Below are 27,097 nucleotides of genomic sequence, written 5' to 3'. Positions count from 1 at the left end.
TCTCTTTCTTTTTCACAGGTACAGGTAAAATGTGAAAAGAGGAGCTCATGGCTTCTGGTCGAGCTCCCAGTGCATTAGTACTGTTTAACACCATCTGTGCAGTGTTAGAAGTCCCTTGTGGCATTGTCTGCTGCTGGTTAATCACCTCCACAGTAGAGTCTTGCCTAGTAAGTACAGAGAGAATGAAGCAACTTATTGCCACTGATAACAATCCATTGTTGAATTTAAAATTGGCCAGCATAAATGTGCCCCTTTGGGGAATAATGAAGAGCTAGAGAGTGATGTCTCTTTTTTGGAACAACTGAAAGCTTTAGAAAAAGACTTGTATAAGCTGAAACACACAGAATACATTCTGAGGCATGTTTGCATCATAAAATCGTTCCTAGATGCACGAGAGGGTGCTCTGCATGCCCACATATGGGCAACTGTATCCTACCTTGTTGACCAAATGGCAGCAGCTTAATCTGGACACTAGTTTTGCTTACATGAAATTGTTGATAGATTTTTTCTTATCTATGGAGAAAGAACTAGTGAGTTCAATTGAATCACAGCAGAGACAGACAGAATTGCAATTTAAGGAGGAATATCATCAGGGTAAGCTTAATGAGCTGTATTGTGCTGTGAGAGATTATGACTCCAAATTGCAACATATTAAAATGAAAAAAACTTTCAAGAGACAATAAGGATTTTGTGCAAGGGGATATTTTTACATGGCCGAGGGATGTTTCACCATGGAATCAGCCCTCTGTGACATCTAATCAGCAGGCAAATGAACATTCCACCTTAAATTCAGGTGTAAGAGGCAATGGAGCTGATATAAGGATCAGGATGGAAGTGATGACATCATCAAATGTTGGCACAGCACCTAGGCAAGACTCTACTGTAGAGGTGATTAACCATGAGCTCCTCTTTTCACATTTTACCTGTACCTGTGAAGAAGAAAGGGAACCTGAACAGAGGTCATTCGTTGAATCGCAATGCAAAGAGGCGAAAAACATCCATGTGACTGCCAATGGCAATAGAGACTGTAATGGATATATTTCTGATTATATTTTATCTGATGCTGAAAATTTTGTTTTGAGCAAGGTACTTAAATTCATCCCAAGTACAGGGTCAAGTTTTAGTAACTGTGTGTTAGATCACAGAATGTTTGCCAGAAATGTTGAATTAAGACGTACTTATGGTGCAGAATCTGCTCCTAGGGACTGCACTCTTAGGCAACCGAGTACATTTAACCCCCCCCCCCGTCAGTGAAATGGTTGAAACTTTTATAAAAACCGGTGAAGATGATATTAAGTTTCTGAACACAAAAAAACAAGCACGCTTTTTTTTTCCCCATATTTCTTTATTGTTTTTCATTATTTTCCACAACAAAACACTCACAAGAGAGTAAGCTAGTGATAATTAAGGTAGTACTAACAACAATATATTTAAAACATATTTACACTATTTACATGAATGCTTTCATATTTTTTTCTTAGTGGTAGAGAAAAAAGGTTGTTTCCTCCAGGGTTAATGTCTTAGAATATTGGTTTCTAAAACATGATCTGTTCCCATGATGTAAGCTGACAAGTTTTCTCGGCCAAAATTTTATGCCAGAATGATATTGAAGATCTGTTCCCATAACTTCAGATTATATGGATTATTGTTTTGTTTGTTTAGTATTAACTTGTGGGCTAATATATGTTTTATCGCTAATGTGTTAAAATTTTCCCATGAAGTTTTAGATGGGGTTAACCAGTTTGTAGCTATGTAGAGTTTCATTAGTAGAAAGATATTAATTAGGGTGGTCGTTTGGGTTTTAGATAGGTTGTTTGGAGGGATATGTAGAATTGTAAATTCCCAAGTAAGCGTTGAAGCTTGGTATCCCATTTTTTGTAATTGTAGTTTCAGGGAATTCCAAAGTTTAAATATACATTTGCAGCTCCAGAACATATGCAAAAGGTCAGCAGTTTCATCTTTACAATGTGGTGAGTTTTTAGGGTTAAATAAAAACAAGCATGCTTTTCATAACATGAATTGGGAGCAACACCTTGCATTTAGGACACTTATAGAGAATAAGAATATTATAATAAAACCTGCTGAAAAGGGAGGGGCGGTTCTATTCATGAACTGTGAATTCTATCAAAATAGTGTTCTTATGCTGTTAAGGGACTCAAATACCTATCAACAGTTACCACCAGTTGATATTAATAGGATTATTGGTAAAGTTAAGCATGAGTTTTACAACTTAAGGTTGAGCAACCTTATTAATGAAGACACTTTTACGTTTATATTGACTGAACATCCTGTTGTTCCATTGTTCAAAGCTTTACAGAAAATACATAAAGATGCCAGGAACCCACCATTACATTCAATTGCATCTGGAAGGGGGTGGGCTACTGAACATGCTTCTATATGGGTAGAGGCTCATCTAAGAAAGTGTTTGGTTTCTGTACCTGGACTATTAAAGGACACAGCTCATTTTTTGCAATCTTTACACAGTCACTTAGGTCCCAATGTTGACTGTATGGCTTATTTGTTAGTAACCATGGATATAAACAATTTGTTTAGAGTAATTACAAAAGCATATGGCTTGATGACCATTGAGGCCTTTTTGCAACAAGTACAAATCTTGAATCAAACTGATATTGACAGTGTATGTTTACTGTTAGACTGTGTGTTGAGCAACAATATTTTTATGTATCATAATTGCTTCTATCGTCAGAGCAGGGGGTCGGCCATAGGCACACCTTGCGCGAACTCATATGCCAACATAGTGTTGGCATATTGGGAGGATCAAGCAATATTCAAGGCATACCATTTATGGAGGGGGTACCTGAGTTACTATGTCCGTTTTGTGGACGTCTTCCTGCTTTGGACAGGGACACGGGAACAACTTTATGAGTTTGTTCACTACCTGGAAAGCACCACTGATTTTTTGAGGTTTAGCATTTCACTCTCGGTTACAACTATAGATTTCTTAGAAGATGTGAGAGTCATGAAAAACACAAAGCAATGGATTGAGACTGTTATATAGGAAGGAATGCTGGTGGAATACTCTTCTAGCCTATGATAGCATGCACCCCAGATATACATTTAACAACATTGCTCAGGGACAATTTTTTCGAACATCTAGGTTATGTACTAATGATGAGACATGTAGAGAGAAGTCTGCAGAACTGATGGTGAACTTAAAAGCAAGGGGATGTGATCAGAACATAATACAGCGGGCATTTAATAAAAGTAAGGAAGAAAGGTTGAACAAAGCAAAATCCTGGTTTTCTGGAAATGTACAGGTGCATGACTGGGAGACTGAGATAAGCAGGCAGCCCCTTCAAGTTACTTTGAATTATAGTAACAATGTGGGGGGCATATGTGACATCATTCGCCAAAACTGGAAAATCTTCTTAACTGATGATAGAGTGAAGGCATTAATAACTCAGGAACCCACATTTTGTTTCAAACGTAGTAAAAATTAAAAGGATTTGCTCTGTACAGACCAACAGGGGGTTAGGAAACCTGTCATGAGGCGACAAGGGACATTCCCCTGCAGACATTGTAAAGCTTGTCAATATATTAAACATAACACATTTATTCATCCACTGTCTGGAAAGAGCTATTAATTGAAACAATATGCTGACTGTTTGACCAGCAATATTATATACTTGGTTGACTGTATGCAATGTTGTTCATTTTATGTTAGTAAAACGAACTGTAGATTGAAAGACAGGGTGTTACAACATATGTCAGCTACACATACAGCCAATACACATAATACCCTGTACCAGCATGTAAAGCAGTACCCTGGGCATGTACTTTCTTTTATGGTTTTGCAAGTTATTCATCCAAGCAGGAGGGGGGTGATTTGAGAAATATAACAGAATGTAGTGAAACTAGATGGATAATCAATTTGGGTGCTGATAGAGCATCTGGCCTGAATGGTGTCATTCCTATCAAGCCTTTTTTAAAAAAGGAGGGCTTTTTACTGAGTCTTTGACTGTCTGTTATGTATTTTAAAAGGTGTTCATAATTTTTGTATGTTGTCTGAAGAAGGGCTTTTTAAACCTGAAAGTGCTAACCTACTGCATTTTTTTTTATCAGCCTGGTGGTCCGGATCGTCTGTTTTTGCTGTTGGAATTTGCTGTGAAGCTGGACCTTAAGTGCGAAGTCTTCATTTGTGTTTTTTTTGTACTTGGTTACTGGGAAGCCTTTTCACCCTTCACTGAGGGACATAAACAACTCATCTATTTCCTTCAGATCTCAGGTCCCCTGGGTATAATACCTAAAAAGTGCATGTGCACATCCAAGGAGTGCAGACTTGGACTAGGGAAGTATGCAGGAGGTTATGAATATGTACAGCCTGATTAAATGCTATCCCTGAGACTACCTTGTATATAAACCAAGGGCTTGTCCTAAGGGAAACTATATCTTACAGAAGACAGTATAGGGTTGTTTTTTACAAATAAATCCTGTACTTCTGAGCCCCTTCAAGAAGAAGCAATTGCTACAAAAAGCAGCGTATTTCAAGAAAGGGATTTTAAATCAACTATTTCAAACACTGCCACAAAAAGGACAATTCTGTTGCTCTGGACAATGTCTAATGCCCCACAGCTCAATTCAAAATATTCTGTTACAAACATAATGAAAGTGAAGCACATCATACATAAAGAATGAACCAACATCCATCAGCTTGCAGTTGTTTCTAACCAGCATCCTTACATAACATCAGGTCTCTTAAGGGATGGAGGACAAGGTGGGGATTAAGAAAAGGATGAAGACAAAAATCTGTGGCATATTCTTAATTTGAATATTGCCTTCTACTATTTTCAAAGTTATTGTCTCTCCCTTTGCAGGCTCTGAAATTCCACATCCTATATAGCAAGGGACTTGTTCATTTATTTTTTTCAACAGGTGACACTCGCTGGATATTCAGCATAAGTGTGCGTGTGTGGAGTGGGGAGATTAACCAATTCCAGCTTGCCCAGCGAAGGATAAGTCCTACCCAGCTGCAGCATAAATAACATCTGGTCCTTACAGGTGGGTACTATTGCAGAGTTATTGCATGCTGTCATTAGCTTTACTATAAGTTGTTTCATAGCTTTATGCCTACTATCGCCAGACCAGCCATTATCCATTCACTTGTTGATTTAAAGGGCTGCTACTCTTAAAAGTCAAGAATAACTATCACATCACAGTCCTTGTGAGCATCTGATGATGTACAAATGTTTTGATGTATTTCACCTATTGAACAGCCATCTTTTTGTTAACAGCAGAGCACTTCAGGCAGACATCATTTGATGGAACTGGCTTACCATATGCACACTTAATGTTTACTCTTGCTGGTGATGACATAATCTACCCAATGAACAAATTAACAAACAGAAAAAGAAAGAATAATAATTTACTTTCCTTGAGCTAGAAAAAATGTAGGGTGTATAAATGTGGAACTTCACTTACAAACAGACTATAGGTTGATGACCGAGAACTGCACTGGCTCTTTACATTCGCAGAAAGATGCCTACTGACTAAGGGTAAAATACAGCAGGTACTGATGGCAGACCACCTATGTATCTGATTACTAGTGCACTAAGATCTTTGCTTAAAAATGTTTTTGAACACTGCCTTCATAAAAAAGACAATCGATACAAAGTAACTCACATTCACTTTATCATATAAAAAGCACTGTCTATAGTTTTACTATTCCATTCACTGCTAGTTTCCTAAGCAAGTTCAATTTATTATTCTTTAAAAACGTTCTCATTATTACTAGTAAATTTGTTAAAACAATGCTGTATGAATAATTAAGCCAATAACTTTCAAATTTGTGCAATTTCAATCACTTTTTTAATCAAAGGCTTTGAGATACAGGAATACAAACGTGAGATGAACATTTTAACTTCAAAGGCACAAGGATCCCCTTTCAAATGTTGGTTACTTTCACCATCCTGCAGAATTATCCACATGCAATCAAATTACATTTGTGACTATATGCTAGCATAAGAAAGAAATTCAACAGTAGGGAAAGGAACACCAGTTTTTATTTGAGAGCAAAGAGAAATTACACCAATCTGCTGAAAGCTGAAATGGAATAGCATCTTCTACCCGAGTCTCCCATAACTTATAACCCAAATTACATAACAGTAGGCACTAGGGCCAGACAACTGTGCCGGAAAGGACTGATGCTCTTAGGTCAGTGCAAGACTGGTGGGATCCTCTAATCCTTCATAACCACTAGTTTGGGTTTATCCATTTTTTTGGGATTTTCTCCCTTTAATCTTGCCTGCAGATGGTCTTCCAGCTGAGGAAGAAAGTGATGGCATCATGACCTACAGAAAAAGAAAATTCTTCCTCTCCAGAAAGGCCCTAAAATTCCATGTATGACACAGCAAAGTTTTCTTGCTAAACATTTCCAGTGCTTATTAAAGGTGGCCAGATGAGTTTTACCAAAGCAGGAAAAGGACAAAAGGTGGTAATCTTTCAGGAGAATTTGTCTCTCAAGACACATTTGGTGACTTTTCCTGGGGATATCATGGAGTACTAGAAAAAAAAGTCAAAGCACAATCCAACAGCAGCAGCAACAAGAAATAAACAAAATTATGTGCTAAACATAATGACAGATCTTCATGATTTATGTTCATTTCAACTGACAGTACTAGCTGCTGAAGGCACTGCATAGCTCGACACCTTTAAGTCTTTCACAGGCTGTAACTCCCCCCCTCCATCCCCTACAATGTTCTATGTGCCCTAGCCTCTCCTCCATCCCCTACAATGTTCTATGTGCCCTAGCCTCTCCATATCTTAAAGGTATTAATATAAAATGAGTACAGCAACAAACAATTAATACTATAAAAAACAACTATCAACCAAGTTGCTAAATATTTCTGCAACATCCCTACAGGCTTCCTACAGGCAGTGATGGGGAAGTTGGGTAAGTATGTTGAAGTTGAGTAAGTGGATAATGAAGATCTACCACTAAGGTAAGTACATATTTTCTTGTCTTACACGGTCCAATCTCTCCATTTCAACTTTTCCTCTTGGGAGGTATCAAGAGAGGATACCTCTGACGACAGACCCAAAGGCAGGTCTAGAATTAGAGATCACATCAAGCTTATACTGTCTTGTGGAAGTATGCAGAAATCTCCAAGCCACAGCAGCATGAATGCTATTTACTGAGATGTTCATGAAAGAGTGAGGGCTAGCCACTGCTCAAGTAGACAGTATGTTTGGCCTTTTTGGTAAATGTTTGTTACATTTCTCAGAAAAAAATGCAAAATGCATTTAGAAAGTTACATAGACAAGGGGACTTCAGATATCTTTTTCTTCAATCCATACTTTAGACATAAAAAATGGGTTAGTCTGCAATGATACTCTGTCCTTGTGAACCATGAGATACAGAGGCTTACATCACAAGGCCTGTAGCTTAGACATCTTCATGCTGAAGTGATACCTACTAAAATACGGTTATCCATCTCAAGAACTCTAAATATGTCCTGCAAGCTGTGCCAAAGGGTGGTAAGACTAATTTCTCCAGCATGAAGTTAAGATCTCAAAGGGAAATGGTTCTTTCAGTGGCAACTTGAACAGGAAAGTGCCTTTCAAAAATGCCTTAAAACATTCTAAGAAAGCAAAGTAGTAAGATTTAAGCTTCTGTGAACATTGGATAGAGCTGCTAAATGTACCTTAAAGAAAGCATAACCAAGTCATATATAATAAATCTGCAATAAATATTCCAGAATTGCTGGAACCAAAGAAGAAAGAATCCAGTCAGTGAGAAGTTGCCCACAGGGAAACCAACGTCCATTTACCTCTGTACAGTCTAGTTGAAGGCTTCTAGCCAGAAGGCAGGATTTAGAATACCCTCACAGGGTAAGCTGGGTCCAGGATCACCAAAGGAAATGGAAAGAAAAAGTAAATGAAGACAGTAAAAGTCTTGCTGAGGCATTAGGAGACTCTTAAATGTTCCAAGACAAACAGGATTCTCAAACAGTTAAGACCACAGCAGGGGAAATCATACATGTTGAGGTTAAAATGGGGCTACACAGATGACTTAGCTTTTACTCTACATGGCTTTGTTTATGAACTTTAGAGTTCTTGAGATGGATAACTGTATTTTTAGTAGGTATCACTTCAGCATGAAGGTGTCTAAGCTGCAGGCCTTATGGTCTAAGCCTCTGTATCTCATGATTCACAAGGACAGACTATCTATGTCAAGCAAAGTTCCCCATTAGCACTCTTCAAGAAAAATCTTGATGAGTGGATGGGAAACAGGAAATACACCCAGGGAATCACTTCTGTGGCTCTGCTTGACAGTAGCATAGGAAAATAACTTTCTTGGGTGGCGTAAACCAGGGAACCTTGTTAGCCAGGCTTACTTAGGCCCTTCGGCCGATAGCCTAGTACCTACCTATGAACTTCTAACCTACAGGAAATGAGAACAATGGTTAACGGAGATCCAAGGGCCACTTCTGAGTAAGACTGTCACTGAACACCCAACCCTGTTTGGGGATTAGGGAGAAAAAGTAGCTGTACTTTGTGAGGGTCATGGAGGTGAACAGATGAAAACAAGTATTGTCCCAGTAATGAAAGTTCGACTTAATCACTAAAAGACTTGTGGACCACTACTGTGGCATCAACAAGCAAAACCTGATCCTGTCCTTGAGAGAAGTGGCCTGTCTGGTTATATGGGCTGCTACAAGAAAACAAGAAGACACAACTGCCCATTCCAATAGCCTCATTGCTTCTTGACAAACAGGGCAAAAATGGGTTCTTTGCTGCTTGCTAATATACCACACTACTGCCATGTTGTTGAGTAACCGGCAGTTGCATTCTAGGAGGCAAGTCCTGAAAAGCCTATAATATAAGGAGGACGGAGATATCTCTAGAACTCTCACTTCAGGCAGACACATCTGTGGTGACTGTCACACTTGTGGAGGAAGGAGAGAAGGACTGCCTAGAGCCGGACTGTAATGGTGAAAACCAGGAAACACATTGATGGCACAAGCATGATACCCTGATATGGGTTCTTAGTGACACCACTGAATTTTAAGGGTACAATGCAGTACCCTTCATCAGATGTCTTGTAAAGAGCACTATGAATATTATCAATCACTGTTAAGACCTAAAACCCTGAGACGGACAGTTGTAGTCACTACATTTGAGAAAAGAAGACAAACCTGGAACTGAAGGGGCTACATTTCTGTCCTTTAGAAAGTTGGCTGTGCATGACAATGTGTGTTAAAATGGAAACCTATAATGGTTTGTGTCTGTGTTGACTCCATTTGAGACTTGAAAGTGTCCACTGAGCTTTGCAACAGAGGTGAAGCACAGACCTCTCTCACTTTTGTCAGTGACTCCCATGTGGAGGCAACTAGGAGCTATTAATTCAAATAAGGGCTAACTTTGGTTCCTGACAGTCTGAAATGGGATGCTTCTAAGGCCATGCATTTACTGAACACCCAAGGGGTTGTGATGATTAACTGTAAAGACCCTAAACTGATAAGCATGGGTTCCCACCAAGATGTGCAGGAACATCTTCAGGTAGGTGCCCTGGAGCTTGAAAGAGAATATTCACCTTCTCTCTCCCTACAGACAAGGAAGACCTGGCTGCACTCTAACCACCCAAAATACTATTTAAAAAAAAACTTACAATGCTGAAGTCCAAAACTGATCTGGGGCTATACCTCTCAACTATACAGATTTTTGCCTCATATTGTTGGTCCGTTTTTCATAAAATTGTAGTTTTCTGGCACATTAGTGGCAAATCATTAAAGACTAAAACTGTGGTTTTCTGGTATACTAGTGGTAAATCATTAAAGACAAAAGTTAGAAAATAACAGCAGACATTTGAGTTTCAGGGCTTCATACCCTTCAGAAAATTTATGATAATACAAAACCTGTTATTTGGTCAACTTTATATGTTTCTAAGTGCAATATTTAAAAATTGTCCATGTTTTTTGTCATTTATCCCACTTTTATTAACTGCTTAGTCCAGATTTCTTGCTCTAAGAAGTTGAGAGGCATGTCTGAGGCCCTTTTGTTTTCTCAAGAATGAAAGAACCTTGAGTAAAATCCAGACCCCTTCTCGTCTGGTAAGACCTCTTGGACTGCTTCTTCTTCTAATATATAGCAGACCTCATTTCTGGCTGCACCCTTCCAATGGGGTGGATCATATGAAACAGGAAGGAACGCTGAAGAAGTGAGAAGGATATGGTTCAGCCTCTGGATATGATCTCCTGAATCGATATGCCCTCTTTGATGGCTTGCCACAAAGGAAATGAAGTACAATCTACTGCTCAAAAGTGAGACAGCCAGACAATTTCTCAGTGGTTCTGTGACTGGCTTTCCCTACCCAAAGAAGGGCCCTAAAATCTCTGTGCAATTACCTCTGTTACAAGGCTGGCTCCATGTTGGGAGCCACAACGACCACAATGTGGGTCTATCAGAATGCTGACCAAAGCCCTGCCGCTCAATCTTTCCTGTGGCATAAGTTCTTGGCACTCTTTTGGTTATGCCTGCAGAGGAGTGAAGAACTGATGTCAACAGACAAAGGCATTTTGCCTTCTTGCTCACTCTTCTGTAGCTGTTGTTGAGCGGTCCAATGGTGTACAGACCATAAGTGTTGCAAAGCTTGATGTCAAATGCAGTGACCTGGACCTTGGCACCGAAGACAATGACGACTCCAGTGCAACTTGTTTTGGGCCTAAGGCATGGACACCAAAATTATTAACATCCTCAACAGCACAGAAGGCAGGCATCAGTGCTGTTATCAGGTCTGATGCCTCAACGTCAATCACCTCTACTCTAGTTTGCTTGATGATGAATCAGTCAGCACAGAGGAAACACAGAACAATGGAGTTGCTGATGTTAAAGTGACTGAGAACAATTATGCTACCAATAGAGCCTGTGGCAGCAGTATCAGCCTTGAAGCCACCTGAATTAGAACCTGTAAAAATTTTAAAGGTGCAGATCCAACCAGCACCTGTGCATGTTAGTCCTATCAGCTGAAGTTGGCAGCATGGATCATAAAAGATGAACACAGACTTGAAACAAAGATGAAAGAAAAAAAATCTACCTATATTAGATTTCTTGCCTATCTTCAAAAGCTGCCTGGAAAGAACCAATGACTATACGCTTAAGAATGAGCATCATGTTGATATCCTTGGCAAGGACAGGCAACCAGCTCTGTTGTGGGAATACCCAGCAGCTCTAGAAGTCTGTCCAGAATTACATATACCTGTGGCTAATTCTCATCTTTAATAAATGACACTGTGGCAGTGATACCTGTTGTGAATGTCCCCAGACACAGTGACTTCAGAGTGATATTAATTCGGGTGAAGAGCAGCTTCCCCTGCATGTGGGTTAGGGGAGTTTGCACTCCATAAAATTATTACTGCTAGTTAGTTCGACTTTTGCAAGAGTGCCACACTATTGAACAGAATGAGCAGTGTAGTTTTCAGTGAAACAGCTGTCGACATGATGGTCTACATTCCATTAAACAGATGTCTGATTTGGCTTTTTAACTTCACAATATATGTTTAACAAAGTACAGGTCTTCATCATAAACAGAAATGAACCACAAACTGTTCTATTTTATATATATATATATATAGATATATATATATATATATATATATATATCATTTGTGTATATATATATATATATATATATATATATATATATATATATATATATATTTATGTGCATGTATTTTTTTTGTTTTCTTGATATTTTTATATCTGAACCCTGTGACCATCACAAGCCCACTATGCTAGTCCTATCACCACTCCCCCCTGAACCCACCAGAGAAAGGCAAGAGAGATAGAGATGACAGTTAGGACTGCAGCCATCATTCTGCAAGGATAAGAGGTTTTTGTTTCTACATTTATTTATAACTACCTCCAACAGAGGATGACAGGTGCATTACCGACACGGGAGTAGCAACGCTGATCCTGTGGTAGGAGTGTATGTTTCCAGACAAGTGTAGACTTTACAGTCACAGTATAATGCACTGTTTGGCAGGCCAAGCAGCAGCCCTTAGTATCTTTCCTGCTGCTCATAATGCCAAACAAACCTTTCACACACAGTAATCCTTCAGAATGATTAAAATGTTGCTAACCACTCTGGATGGGCAAGTTTACCTAGATATTTACCTTCCATCCCTCCAACTGGTTCATCCAGTATTCAAACATACTAACTAAATATAGGCCTCCAGATCTGAAGCCAAGGCCTCTCTCTCTATGCCAAAAAGGCAGCAAAATGCTCTGATTTTCACAATTAATTGCACTACTGTTAGGTAGAGTTCATCGGTGACAATATTCCCAGGAAATAAATGGCAACAGTAAAGAGTCAGCTTAAATGACGATAAGATACGTAACATAAGCCTACAAGTGGCTATATACCTCATTTAAAAGAACATTTCTTTTTTTTCAGACAGCGATATGCAAGACTCATTAATTACTTCTATAATGTACTGCCAGATCTAATATAATGCTTATATAACGCATAAATGTATCTAACAAACAGGTTCACAATTTACTGAGAGACTGAGATAGGACAGATGTGTAAGAATGTGAAGACAGATATGTCAGAGGGTGAGACAAAGCTAAAGCAACTCATCTGCATATAGGAAGAGACTGCAAGAGTGTGTGTGTGTGTGTGTGTGTGTGTGTGTGTGTGTGTGTGTGTGTGTGTGTGTGTGTGTGTGTGTGTGTGTGTGTGTGTGTGTGTGTGTGTGTGTGTATTATTACCTCGCTTTAGTCTCTCCATAGCACTCTTACTGCCAGCATATGTTGGACGGATCTCCTTCCCCATTTCTTCAATAACAGACAGCAGGTCTGAGTATGTATTCTGTGAACCCTGAGATCCAGGCGGTTTCATAGCTTGCTAAGAGAGGAAGAAATTCAAAGGGAAAAAAAAACATGATGAAGCTTACTTGTAGAAAGGTCTCAAAAATCACATCAAAAGTACAAAAAAATAATCATACAACTCTTATAAAGATGATTCACTAGGAATGCATGAAGAACATTTCTCATCTCCTTTGATTAGAGAGGACCGCACAGCATTAGAGCCCAAGACACAAATATCAGGTTGAACCCAGATTGCTGTAGGCATTAAGTTAGTTTATACAGTTTCTGGAGGAAAAAAAAACACTACTTTATTTTGTAAATCTAGTGTAGAGTTCAGACAGGAAAGCTTCTCGACCCACTACCCAACTCAGCACCTTACCAAATGGTGCAGCACAGTACAACTGATTCACACCATCTTAAAAGGCATGCACCTGTTTGAAGTACAGTCCTGCAGAAAGGCTCTTATCAAACAAAAACCTTTCCTCATTCAAAACTTTCAAGTTTAACATTACTGATCATACATGTCCATATCATGTAAAACGACTGTTTTACCAAAGCAGCAAAACAATCCTTTTGTTCTGAGACTGCTACAAAAGAATTACTCCACATCTGAATTACAAAGATTTTACCAACAATTATTTAAAGCGGCAGTTTAGCAGTACAGACATAGGGGATACAGACTGTATTGTCCATAACACCACCCCCCTCAAAAACAGTTGGTATTTGATGACAGAGTATGTCATGCATGGCAACCCTTTCAAATGTTAGGACCCACAAGAGCAAGTCACAAAATATGGAGACTGGATGGATGAAAGAATGGACTTGTGTACCAAGATGCCATTTCTCTGAAAATGTCCTTTTCTCTGACAAATGGTGATCTCAGAATTGGTATATATAAATTTGGGGTGTGTGGTGGGCTGCAAGGGGGACTGTTCCCTCCTGCAAAAAGAAGTTTTAAGAAGAGCAGTTTTCAACATTCACTCTTCTCTGGCTTTTATTTGGCATTTTGGCACTCAGCATTTCAACTGCCGACATTTCTACCTGCACATTTAAATATCCAAGTTCAGGAGCATGGGAAACACAGAAAAATGTTCTGTGGTTCCATGTACTCTGAACAAAACTATTGCTTTGCTTTGTTTTCCAAAGTCCTTTCAAATGTGCTGGGCATGTGAGATCAATCATTGCAAACTCTGGAAAACTGTGATTAGTATCTCATTCAAGCATACCTGTTCTGCAAAAGTGTTGTAGGTATAGCTGAGCAAGATGCCTGTGATGTGGTTGGTGTATTTTTAAATGACGCATTTTACTACATTGCCTAACCAAGGTTGTGGCTGAATTATCACTTATCTTGTGGATAAAAAAAGAGGAAATGGCAAATTCATGTGATCTGCAAGCGGCAAAGAAGATTTAGCCACATCTGGTATGCATGCACTGTGTAAATTTCTTGGCAACTTAAGACTATTTTGTAGTTACACATTATAGCTGAGACTATGGAAAGACTATCCAAATGTAAATGGAAGATGAACATCTCCACTGCTGTCTGAAAGTTTACTTTATTGCTTGTTTGCTAATTCTGGCATCATTCAGACTATCTGAACAACAGGGTCTGCCACACATCTAAACATGTACTGTCTAGACTGTCACATCTACTGCTGCAACAATGGAACATTATTTATTTATTTTGTTTACAATAGATTTCAACTTGGATGTTTAGGCCTTTACCATTACTACTGCAGAAAATTACAAGAATGCTGTACATTAACAGCAATGTCCAAGCATTAAAGGCAGAATTTAAGAGAAGAAAATAACAGGTGTGGCACAGACACTGCATCAGTGGTCCAAAGTAGCAGATACACTACATTATCTTCCTGTCTAATACAGGATATAAACAAGGGACAGGCACCGAACCATATGCTTTAGATTTTAGTGAATGGACAGGACTCTTCAGAGGAACCTTCTTCACCACCAGTCCAATTCCTGAACTGTACTATTTGTTTAACTAGTCCATTCTTGAGGGTAAATTTCCCTTGTGCTGGAAAACTTTTGTTGTAGCTCTGTGTACATAAAAAAAGAGTTACAAAACTATTTAAAATTAATCCTCTTATGGCCTTGTTATTCCCAGGTTTCAAAATCTTTGAAATATTTTTCCCTAGTCAACACAAAGCTCTATCTGATATTCAGCAGAGATGTTGCAAAGGCCATTAACCTTCTCAGCAACTATGACACCCCTTTAACTACTGTACGAAGCTTATAAGTCAAAGCATTGTTTGGTTTTGTTTACTGACCAGTATAAAGCTTTCAATATTGCACATCATTTTTTTCTCTTCCTTTCTAGCTGACAAAGCTTAGATTGGGATATGCACAAATCTGACACAGCCGATCGTTACTAACCCGTCCATTTCAGTGGCGTAAGGCAACTGTTGCAGATTTTAGGAAAAACTGTTTTATTTAGTCTTCAAAGATGAAGCAGCATTCTTACAGTTAAATCTTGATGGCTTTACAGCAAACTCTGCAAGTTTATAAGGGCTTTGTGAGGGGTGGGTTGGTCCACCAATGGGGTGGTGTATTCATGCTGGCTAATCCTTCCCCTATCCTCTTATGGCACTTATGTTATACAGTAACATCAGTTAACCATATTTAAGATAAACCCAACGACAACCAACTCTGTTCGAGCAGGATAATTCTTTTCCTTTTTCCACATTTAAACAGAAAGTACAGTTGTGTACACTTACCATAAATGTAGATGTTCGAGTGTATTCACTGTTGCAGTCCTTACAAAATGGGGTCATTCGGCTCCCGGTAGCCCAGAGTTGGCCAGAATACCAAAGTCCTTGGTATAAGACGTCGGCTGCCTTCGGTTTAGGCCTGACGTCAGGACGTCGGGTACAAAAGAAGGTGCCAACGCCATTTCCTCAGTTTTTCTTGCGTTAACTGTTACGAGCCCCCCCAAAAAAATTAGACCAGGAAAAGAAAATCCAATCTGTGCCCTAGGAAAAAAAGGGGGAATGGAAGGAGGGGGAACCAGGACTGCAACAGTGAATACACTCGAACATTTACATTTATGGTAAGTGTACACAACTGTACTATGTTCATAGTGTTTCACTGTTGTAGTCCTTACAACATGGGTTGATTCCCAAAGCCCAGGAAAAAAACAAAAGGGAGGAGGAACACCCACTGTTTACGGGTTGGTAAGGATGCCCTGCAACTCTGCAGTGGAAAAACCAGACCTGGACTTAGAAAACAAGGGTAAATTGTAATGTTTACTGAAAGTGTGGACAGAAGTCCATGTAGCTGCTTCCAGTATGTCCCTAGTAGGTACACCACTTAAGAAAGCTGCTGAAGTAGAGGCTGTCCTAGTTGAATGGGTCCTAATACTCTGAGGAGGAACCTTGCCATGTTGTAAGTAACAAAAGTGAATACATTGAGCAATCCACTTAGAAATGGTCTGTTTTGAAATAGCTTTGCCCTGAGCTCCAGGAGCAAAACTGACCAACAACTGATCCGACTTTCGAAAAGATTTAGTCTTGTCCAGGTAAAATCTAAGCTGTCTATGCACATCCAGGGAATGCAATAACCTTTCCCCTTTATTCTGAGGATTAGGAAAGAAGGTAGGCAGGTGGATAGACTGCTTAAGAGACAGGCTAGAAACCACCTTAGGCATAAAGGAGGGATTAGTTCAAAGAGAAACCCGATCCACATGGAAGATAAAAGGCTCTACTGCCATTAAGGCCTGCAGCTCAGAAACTCTTCTAGCTGAATAGCCAAAAGAAAGGCAGTTTTTCCAGGAGAGAAGCTTCAGGTCTGCTGAGGCAGCTGGTTCAAAGGGAGGCAGAATAAGTTTCGCCAGTACAAAATTGAGATCCCAAGCAGGAGTAGGTGCCCTTCTGGGAGGCTTTAAATTGCTAGCTCCCCTGAGGAACTGTTTCATCAAGTGATGAGAGAAAATGGGATGCTTAAAGGAACAAAGAGCAGAAATACCTGAAGCATGGATTTTGATAGAAGAAAAGGAAATTCCACCATTAAGCAAGCCTGCCAGATAGTCAAGAATGAGAGGAAGAGAAGGTTGAGAAGGGTCTTCCCCTCTAGTCTGCATCCAAATGGAGAATCTTTTCCACTTATCTGCATAAGATTTCCTAGTGCTAGGCCTCTTGGCCTCACAAAGGACCTCAACCACTTGTTGGGAAAGGTTTAAATTATGAGCCAAGCTGCCAAATGCAGAGTCTGAAGCTGAGGATGCAGAATTCTTCCCCCCTCCTGAACCAAGACATCTGGTATCAGGGGAAGATGCCAAGGCCAAGACTGGGAGAGACTGCAAAGTAGTGAATACCAATGTTGTCTGGGTCAGTCTGGCGCTATGATGATGGCCCTTGGTTTTTCATCCTTTATCTTTAACAGCAATCTGAGAAGAGGAGGCAGAGGAGGGACTGTGTAGATCGAGTGCTGTGTCCGGGGGAAGGACAGAGCATCCACTTTCCAAGCTTTGTTGTGATGATCCCTGGGGCAAAAGGTTGGAAGAAGGTGGTTGGAGATGAGAAGATATCCACCTGAGGAGTGCCCCAACGCTGAATGATGCTATAGAAGATGGTCTTGTTCCCAAACAAGTAATACAACAGGAGTGAAAATCACAGTGCGGAATCTTTTCCACAGGCAAGACAGTTATTAACTTTCTCTGACATTCATTAAAGCAAGAAAAGACGGCCTCCAACGGGGTACTTATCTGAGGAGGTCTTCAACTAAGCAGTCGGAATACATAGAAGTTACTCGGCCAACCGGCACTCGTGCAAAATGATTCTGCTTCGGGCTCCGTGGCAAGAAAGACTGAGGAAATGGTGTCGGCTGCCTTCTTTTTGTACCTGAGGTCCTGATGTCAGGCCTAAACTGAAGGCAGCCGACGTCATATACTAAGGACTTTAGTATTCTGGCCGACTGTGGGCACCGGGAACCGGATAACGCCATTTTGTAGGAACTGCAACAGTGAAACACTATGAACATCCATGTGTTACTAATTTAACTGTGCAAGACGTTCTGCTCAAGTTACCAAAAGAGTGACAGCCCTACAAACCATTTGTTCCCCAAATCTAAAATTATCAACACCATCTTTTCATTAAGGGTGACAGTCAGTTGGTAGGGAGCAGTCCAGTAGTTAACCAGGTAGACTAACCTAATGTGAACTCGCAGGACAGCATTGTAAACTCTGTAAAAGTTGCTCATCAGGAAGCATTCATGCACAAAAGTGAACACTTAGGTCTCAGAGAATTTGTGGAGTAAGCATTGCTAGTCCCATCACTGCCAACAATCCAGCCACCTTCTGGCAGATAATGCTAATGCAGTGGGCCAATGCTGCCTCCCCCCTCAGAATGGGTGAGGAGGTGCTGGCCACTTATTCCCATCCTCACAACTCGGTCTCTTGAGTACCCATGCCGTCACTTGAATGTCGGTCATCCAAGTCATAGTCAGGGTTTTAACCATCTATGCCACAGGCCTGAGAGATAATATCAGTGCAATTACAGTGCACCTGAATTGCACCTGCCACTGCCACCAGAGAGTTTACAAAGATGGCAGGGAATAGAAGTAGACTGCCAGGTTTTTCTGTCATGGCACACACACACAGATACAGACATATGCACACACACACACACACACACACACACACACACACACACACACACACACAATTTAGTGACACCAACCTGCTTAATGCATGGGTTTGGGATACAGAAGAATACTTAAGAGAAAACCTAAGCAAGCACAAGGAGAAGAATTAAACTCCAAAGAGAGGCACACCAGACAAAAATTGAATCAGAAAACTTCTTGTTATGAACAGCAACAATGCGACTCATAGATCATCCTGATACAACACAGTCACTTGAAACTCTGAGAACTGAAATAAATGATGTCCTTCTATATCACTGTTGCAGTATTCTTAATGTTAGGGTCACTTGGCCAGGGCAGCCCAACATTCAGCCAGTATACCAAAGCCTAATGATCTTACATACATCACACATGCTCCCCACACAGACTGTAGGGCATAAAAGTGATGTATGGACACAGTTACCCAAAACTTCTTTGCTGCCAGTCCAAACATCATTATTGCTTGTTGGTCTGTATGCCTTGTTCCTATGCTGAATATCTAGCCATAAGATAAGTGCCCCATTGGGGTTGTATTTTTCTTTTCTTTGGTCTTGTACTTTATTTTGCTTACCTAGAGTTCATGTCATCCAAGAATGGCAAATGTCAGTGTGGGAGGCACATTCCCCACAAGGATTGTCAAGAACAGTGTCTATTTTGTTTGGGTGCTTCCCATGACCCATACCTCTTGTAGTACCTGTAAGGCGTTTGTGCCCAAGACACTCAGAAGCCAGTTGTCCTCCCTGGCCATTTATCTTGAAAGACAGTTGATTAAACAGTTAGCCCAGGGTAACATGGCAGGATCCTTTAATGCTGAGATTCCAGCAGGTAAGAAGGTGACCAAGAAGTCTTGGACGGATTCTTTAGCTGTCCAGCCTCCAGTGGACATCCTTCTAGAAGTGAGTAATAGCTCTGTAGGTTGTTCGGTGTCTACATCAGATTCCTGGGCTGCAACCCCATCAGAGGTAGTCATGGATCTCTCTTTTTTGCACATCGTCTGAAGCTTGGCAGGTGTCTGCTCCACATGTCGAGGTAGAACAGTGGTTAATTATCTTGGAGGGTCCTAGATGGATTATGCAGATATTGGTCAGGGAGGAAGTTCTGAGTTCTCTTATCGAATCTCACAAAGGGTCAGAACCTCCAGCATATGTTAGGGCTGATGTTCCTTCCAAAAAAAAGACAAAATGCAAGACATGTTTCTGTCCATCCTAAGGATCCTCAAAGGGAATGGCAAGAATTCACTCAGGGCTTGTTTTCTGCCCTGATGACCCTGAAGCCTCCCTCAAGGGGTTTCGGTGCCTACTCCTCCTTGGACCTCTACCCCTTCTAAACAGCTTAGGGAACTATATTCCTCAGATGAGGATTCAGTGGCTGATGTGGACTCATTGTCTTATTCTTCACAGATGTCTTTGCTTTTGGCTTATAGGTCTGATGAGGAGGAGTCTGTTAGCCCTGAGTCTCCTTTTGAGGAACTGTATTTGGAGACACAGTTGCTAGGATAATGGAACACTTTAAATAGGATTCTTCTCAAATGTCTGATATTCAAAGACAATATCATAAGTTGCTTCAGATGGACACTTCTAAACTATCTGCTGGTACTCCTATGTTGGCTGCCTTGTTAGACACCTTCATTGCTGCTTCTAAGTCTCCTGCTCCTAAGAAAACTGACATGTTCTATAAGGTTTCCTCAGGATTGTCAGTTTTTTTTAAATGTCCTTCTGCTGATCTTGCTGTGGTGTCTGTCTCTTCTGACAAACCTTTTAAGCTCTTGCCCTCTTCCAAACTTTTGCTTTCTAATAAGAATAGTACGATTGGTAAGAAGGTTTACACTGCTTTTGCTTTGGCCTCTACGGCTGTTAATTACTAGACCTACAGGACCAGGTATGCTCTGGCCTTGACTGCTCAAGCTTGTCGGGTTATTTTTGACCTCCCTATTTCTGAATTAAAATCCTCTGCCTTATCTATTTTAGTTTCTGCTTCTCAAGTGACTCACCACTCTCAGTATAGCTATGATGCTGTTGATGCCTCTTCCATGGCTGCAGTTTTGGGTCTGTCATGAAGTGTTATTCTTGGCTTTGTCTCCAGCCCTTGCCTGAGGACATTAAGGCCATGTTGTTGGATGCCCCTTTGGATAATAAACATATTTTAGGGACTGTTGCTAATGACTTGTTTAAGTCTCTTCAAGAGAAAGGCAAAGCCTTGTATAACCTTAAACATATTTTGTCTCCCCTATCCCTAAGTTCCACAGGAATTATCCTTCTAGATCTCCTTTTGTTCACAGTTAACCCCACCAGGTTTTAAGGGTAGGAAGGGCAGTAGGCAGGCCCCCTATGCTAAGGCTTCTCAGATTTCTGTGGCCCAGAAGCCTCCTTTACCGATAAGCCTACTTCTTTTTGACAATCCCCCCCCCTTCTCTTAGACCAGATTCTCTTTGTCTTCCAAATCAGCTTCTCATCACTTCAGACTCTTGGGTTCTTTCTATCATCCATCAGGGGTACTTCATGGTGTGACGGCCAGTAATCAAGGAGCCTCAATCCTCACCACTGACACTGGAGAGGGACATTCACTTGGATCAAAATGGACACACCCAGTATTTCCAGATGCAGCTCTCTGTGTCAAGCACAACTTCCCTTAAGAGCACACAGGGAACACTCACAGCCTGGGGGTGTGGGTTTCTCTTTGTCTCTCCCCAGGTCCCCAGTAAGGCTCCCCCACTGGCACAGATGTAGAGATAAATCCTTAGCCAAGTGTCCAAGCCAAGTCCTCCAGCACCCTCTCTGTGAAACCAGTACTTTGTGTCCCTGCTCCCAAGTAGCTCACACACACACACACACACAGATTTGATTTTCACACATACACACACACACCCCTGGGAAAGGCTGGCACAGATTTAGTAGCTATGCTCCCTTCAGCCCAGACTATAAGGTAGCTACACTGCCACCAGACACCCTAAAGCCAGCTATTCTAAGGCTCTTGCAAGGGTACCCAATTATACTGAGTGAAATTAATATTAATACAAATGGTAATGTTGAACAAACAGCCAGGCTTTCAGTTGTGGCCACAGTGTCACCAATAGATATAAGTACTCTCAAAGGATAAAATATTCTCTAAAGGACCAGCCACAATGACATTTTAAATATATTTAATAATAAATAATAAAAGAACATGAAAATCCTTAATATCTACTTACAATAAACACCAGCATTTCAATCACAGTAAATAGTAAAATAACACAGGTGGACAGGTTCACACAGTTATAGAAAAAAACAATACTTAACTAATTTCCTGACTGACCTAAAGAATTCTTATTCCCTGGTTACTTACTAGAGCAAGGCAAGATGAAGTAGGTGAGAGATCCTTCTTTGTCAGGTTATAAAAACACAGTGCTCGGAGACTTCAATCTCAGCTAGTATTAAAACGTTATTTTAGTGATGGATTACAGAATGAGATCACATACATCTGATCATCTGACTTCTGTTTTCCAAGCAACCCCCCCCCCCCCCCGGCTAGAAGCTGTCATGGTTTATCACGTGTGTCAATAATACACAGAGCCTTGCTAAGATCTGCTGCAGCTCCTGGAAATCATAAAACAAGTTCAAAACTCCACCCTTCCAGAGCAGAAAGTAGTTCACCCCAATGACAATCCACAAAGCTTCCTAGCACAGACTTTTTGTCTCTGGCTGCAATGAAAACTGTAAGATACAATCTTTAAGTCTGAAATTAAGTAATTTAATTTCTTATTATTTTCCAAAATCAGGTAGATTGAGATTAAACTCTTCTCTTCCAGTATCATCTGTTACAGTAAATACATTTCAGCAGGTACAATAATACATGTACATTTCTTCCTCTGTCCAGCAGGACGCACTGTAGATAATGTTTTTTAACACAAGCAACTTTACAAATACATTTTCAACACAAGCATCTGTACAAATCAGTATGATATTCAAACAAACATATAATTCCTTACAAAATTCCAGATAGCTCTGCTGGCATATACCTCTCATCATCATACGTGGTATGCAAGTCTTTCCTTTTTCAGGGATTCCTCAACCTCCTCTACATCAACTTTCCCAAGAGGTCCTAGGTCCCTGGTGAACCATGGAACCATTCAACCTGCCCCCTCTTCAGAAGTAGGAAAGCGTTTTTATTCCAGGATGTTCATGGTTCCTTGAAAGAAGAGCACGTGGAGACCTATTCTGGATCTCTCCGCCTGCTGAAAATCTTTCTCAAAATTCCCTCTTTTTAGATGCTTACCCAGCAAACTCTGTTTCCTCTTTTACTACCCAGGCTTTTCTGTGTCGTTGGATCTGAAGGATGCTTACCTTTATATCCCTACTCACCCTCTTTTCAGGAAGTTTTTAGGTTTCTGTTTCTTCCTTTCACTTACAGTTCTCTGCTTTGCCCTTTGGCCTCTCTACTGCCACAAAGATATCCACAAAAATGCTTAGCTCCTGTGACTGCCTTCTGCAGCCTCCAAGGCATTCAGATTTTCCTTATCTAGCTGACCTGTTGCTTCAGGTGCCTTCTCCCAGTCATCTGTTACAGGATCTGGAGTTCACCATCTCTCTTCTTCATAGTCTGAGGTTTACTATCAACCTTCCAAAAGTCCATCCTGACTCCCTCTCAGGACCGTGCGTGTCTGGGATGTAGGATTCAGACAGTGCTAATGTTGGCCTCTCTTCCACCTCCAAAAGCCTGTACACTGACCGCCTTTTTTTAGTTTCTTCTTCCTCTGACTGCCTTGCAAGTCAGTGAGTTTCTTTGGGCCCTGAGATTCATGACTTCTTCTATGCCAATGTTCCCCTCTTGTCAGACTGCATATACAGAAGCTTCAATGGTACCTCAAGTCAGTTTGGCTACAGCATTGTCACCCTCTGGATTTCAGTGTACCACACCTTTCTTGTCTAAAGAAGGAATTCAAGTGGTGGATTCAACAGTTTGCTCTCAACCCAGGCCTACCCTTTCAGCCTCCAGTCCCCTCTCAAGAACTGTTCACCTACGCATCAGACATGGGGTGAGGGACTTCTTTTCATCAGCTGAAAGTTCAGTGTCTCTGCCCCCCCCCCCCATCAGAAGTCAGACCATATCAACATCAAAGAGATAAGAGCTCTGATGCTGACTCTTCAAGCTTTCCACCCCATGTTGTCTCCAGGCCTCTTGAAGGTGTACACACACAACACTACAGTGATGTAGTATGTCAGCAAGCAAGGAGGCACAAAACCTTACCTTCTCGGCAGGATGGCTCTTCAGGCTTGGGAGGTGGCTTTCAGTTATCAGTTAACTCATCAGACAGTATACATTCCTTCAGAGCACAATCTAGTGGCAGAGTCTCTCAGCAGGTTCAAAACACAGGTACATGAATGGATGCTTCACAGAGACATGTTTCTGGATATTGTCCATTGGTGTGGCATTTTTTAGGTAGATCATTTTGCTTCCCTTCTGATCTGGCAGCTCCAGCTCTTCACTTTCAGAGTGCTATAACATCTGGTGTGGTAGACAGATGCCCTTTCTTTTCCTTGGAAGGGAATGTATTTTATGGTTCACACATTCATGGGTATTTATTAGGCTAAGAACCACAAGGGCATTTATAAGCCTAGCCATGTACTCTAAATCTCTGTCAAGTTCTGGTACCCCTGATAAGTATAAGCAGGGGCTTAGGAGGTGAAACATTTACAAGCAGCGGCCTGGGAGATGAATCATTTACAGACTACCTGTGTCCATTAGAGACATACATGTTAAACCAGGGATGAATTTCCTGTTCCTATTCAATTATCCAAGTTATAGTTGAATTGGGTTAGGGAAGAACTTTGCTTCACATGAATGGGGAGCCTGTTCCACAGAAGAGGTAGTTTTCTGGGATACGTACCTGTCTCTCCAGCAGGCCCTATTGATATCATGCAGGCCCTATTGATATCATGGTCAAGGTTTAAGTCTTTAAAACGGGTAATTCTGGTGCAGTTTGTTTTGTAGACATGCAAGAGGTCCATCAGAGTGGGGACTGACAATACCTTGTATGCCAGGCATAGACTTCCCCCATCAGCATGTAGGACACAGAATACAGGGATAGGGCCCTGAGGCCATCTGCACAGGACATGTTGCTTACTCCCTGCATTCTTGTGCTTTCCCTCCTCTTCCTCTACTTCCAAGAGTCCTGCAGAAGATTCAGCTGGGCTCCCCAAAACTTTTGCTACTGACTCCCTTTTGCTCAAGACAGCACTGGTTCCCCCACTTAATGCATCTGGCCATGGGCATCACCACAAGTTACCTGACTAGTTGTACCTCCGCACACAGGACAAGGGGTTTCTTATCCATCCTCACTTATCCACTCTTTAACGAACACTGTGGTTGATAGGATTTTGAACTCTTTCAGGCATCTCTTTTCTGAGGACATGCTCAGGGTTTTACAGGAGGCAAGGAAACCCTCAACCAGAAAATCTTATATGTCCAAATGGAAAAGATTTTCTGTCTTGTGCCATGCTCTTAATCAAGACCCTTTTTCAGTGGGCTTCCATTTGGTCCTCTCTTATTTGTGAGAGTTGCTCCAATCTGGCCTGGCCTTTTCTTCTGTGAAGGCCCAATTACAAGCCATTTCTGCTGGTCTGCCCTTGAATCCTCCTTTGGCTTCTTGTTTTGAGGTCAAACAATTTCTTAAAGGCGTCCTGCATATTAGGACTCCAAGGAAATCTCCTCCTCCTTGGGACCTTAATTCTGTTTTGGAAAAACTGACTCAGGGTCCTTTTCAGCATGAAGACTCTCATTCTTTACAACATTGTACTTGGAAGACTGATTTGTTGCTGGCTCTTACTTCTGTTTGGAGGGTTTCTGAGCTCCAGACCCTTATGGCCATTCCAACTTTTTTGTTTTTTTCACAGGGGAAGGGTGTCCCTTCGTAGTAATCCTTCTTTATGTCCAGGGTAGTAAATGAGCCATCCTTTAATCATTCGGTACAACTCCCTTTCTTTTTTCCTTCTCTGCAGTCTGCTGGTGAGAGGGTCTTGCATACCTTGGATTTGCATAGACAGCTCAAGTACTACTTGGATAAAACTAGGGACATTTGTAAGTCTAACCAGCTTTCTGTTTCCTTTCATCAGAGGACAAACCATTTCCTCCTGGATATTTAAGGCCATTTCTTTTTATTATACTTTTCATTGTAAATCTTTGTCTACTTCTGCTAGAGCTCATTCCATGAGGGCTGTTGCCTCTTCTGGTGCTTTCTTCAAGGGGTTGGACACCAACTCCATCCTTGAAGCTGCTATTTGGTCTTCAATGCATACCTTTACTAACTATAAGTTGGATATGGTTTCTAGGGGTCAGATCAGGTTTTGCTAGAACCATTTATATACGTTTGTTGAGGGCTCTTCCCAGCCTTCCACCTCTCATTCTGTTTCTTGAGCTTTTCTACTCTCCCTAATGTTAGGAATACTGCAACAGTGACACAGAAGGACATAGTACAGTTGTATAAAGCAGATGTCCTTCCCTTCACTGTTGCAGTATTCATTACCTCCCTCCAACCCCCTCTTGCTCTGTTTTTTTGGGGAGGGGGATTCCCCTTCTTTTTCTTCTGTGATTTTTTTCTTCTGGATGTGCATGGCCTCCTCCATCCTATGGAGACTGCTCTCTTCTGGGGCAATTCACTTCTGGGTAACTGCGTTTGTATGCCACTTTTACACACTATGTTTTGTGCAGGGAGTATATGTGTGACGTACAGTGCATACAAGATCATTAAGCTTTGGTATACTGGACGAATGTCGGGCTGCCCTGGGCAGGACATCTCTAATGTTAAGAATACTGCAACAGTGAAGAGAAAGACATGTACTGTTATGTAAAATTTTACACAACTGTAATTTCTAAAGCTGCCAAGTTCTTGTCTGTACAGACGGTAGAGTGTCACTACAGTTAATTATACCTTTCCTCCTTCCTTTGGAATAGATCTGGGGGGAGGGGCCTCAAGGCTCCATCATGAGGCAGCAATTGTTTACAGTACTTATAAGAACTAGTGGCAAGTTACATTAAACATTAAAGACCATCATTTATGCAGATGATATTCCCTTACTGTGCTTGTTAGAAAATATGGCTGATACCACAAAATCTTTGCAACATGATTTTATTCTTTTGAAAAAAAAAAAGGTCCAGGATTATAAACCTTCACTAAACATGTCCAGAACTCCAAAAATGCCCTTTTTACCCTACTCCAAGAGATAGGATAATGTTTAATGACTGAATGTGAAAATACTCAACAATTAGGTATATTTTTGATAGCTTAAAATTGATTTACAAATAAATAAGGTTTGCATGATTGTTTTATAGCATTCAGTGTTGTCTACCAGAACACAATTTCTTGGAAATTCCCTTCTTTTAGCATTACTAGATTAAAGTTGACACTCTGGTGACTCAAGAAATCTTGTTTTATTGTTGATGTTCCCTATATCACTCATCTCTGTCTGCTTTATGAACTCACTAACAAACCTTTTTAGACATCAGAATTAGTATTCTTTTAGGCTACGTTTCAAATAATGCTCATCACAAATAGGTTTCTGAACAACTGCTTGTTTATCCTCTCAACTGTTAATTTAATAACAACATATACATCTGTTCTCTCCAAGAAAAATTCCCTTATGAATTAACAGAAAACCTGAATGAT

At 40.8% G+C, this 27,097-nt stretch overlaps 1 protein-coding gene across 5 annotated transcripts in view; it reads right to left on the bottom strand.

Annotated features, from left to right (window-relative positions):
• The window catches only part of CDK2AP2 (cyclin dependent kinase 2 associated protein 2), a 323,183-nt gene that overhangs the window by 74,890 nt on the left and 221,196 nt on the right, over window positions 1-27,097 (bottom strand). For all 5 annotated transcript variants that reach the window (XM_044084144.1, XM_044084147.1, XM_044084148.1 and 2 more), the window contains exon 3: window positions 12,730-12,865. In XM_044084144.1, the coding sequence (XP_043940079.1) occupies window positions 12,730-12,865 (136 nt within the window). The remainder of the gene's footprint in view (window positions 1-12,729; window positions 12,866-27,097) is intronic.

Source organism: Protopterus annectens, chromosome 9.part0 (genome assembly GCF_019279795.1).
Source record: "Protopterus annectens isolate FY-2018-M chromosome 9.part0, PAN1.0, whole genome shotgun sequence".
Taxonomy (NCBI): Eukaryota; Metazoa; Chordata; order Ceratodontiformes; family Protopteridae; genus Protopterus; species Protopterus annectens.
The sequence above is the reverse complement of the archived record's forward strand: the minus strand, read 5'-3'. Positions and strand labels throughout refer to the sequence as shown.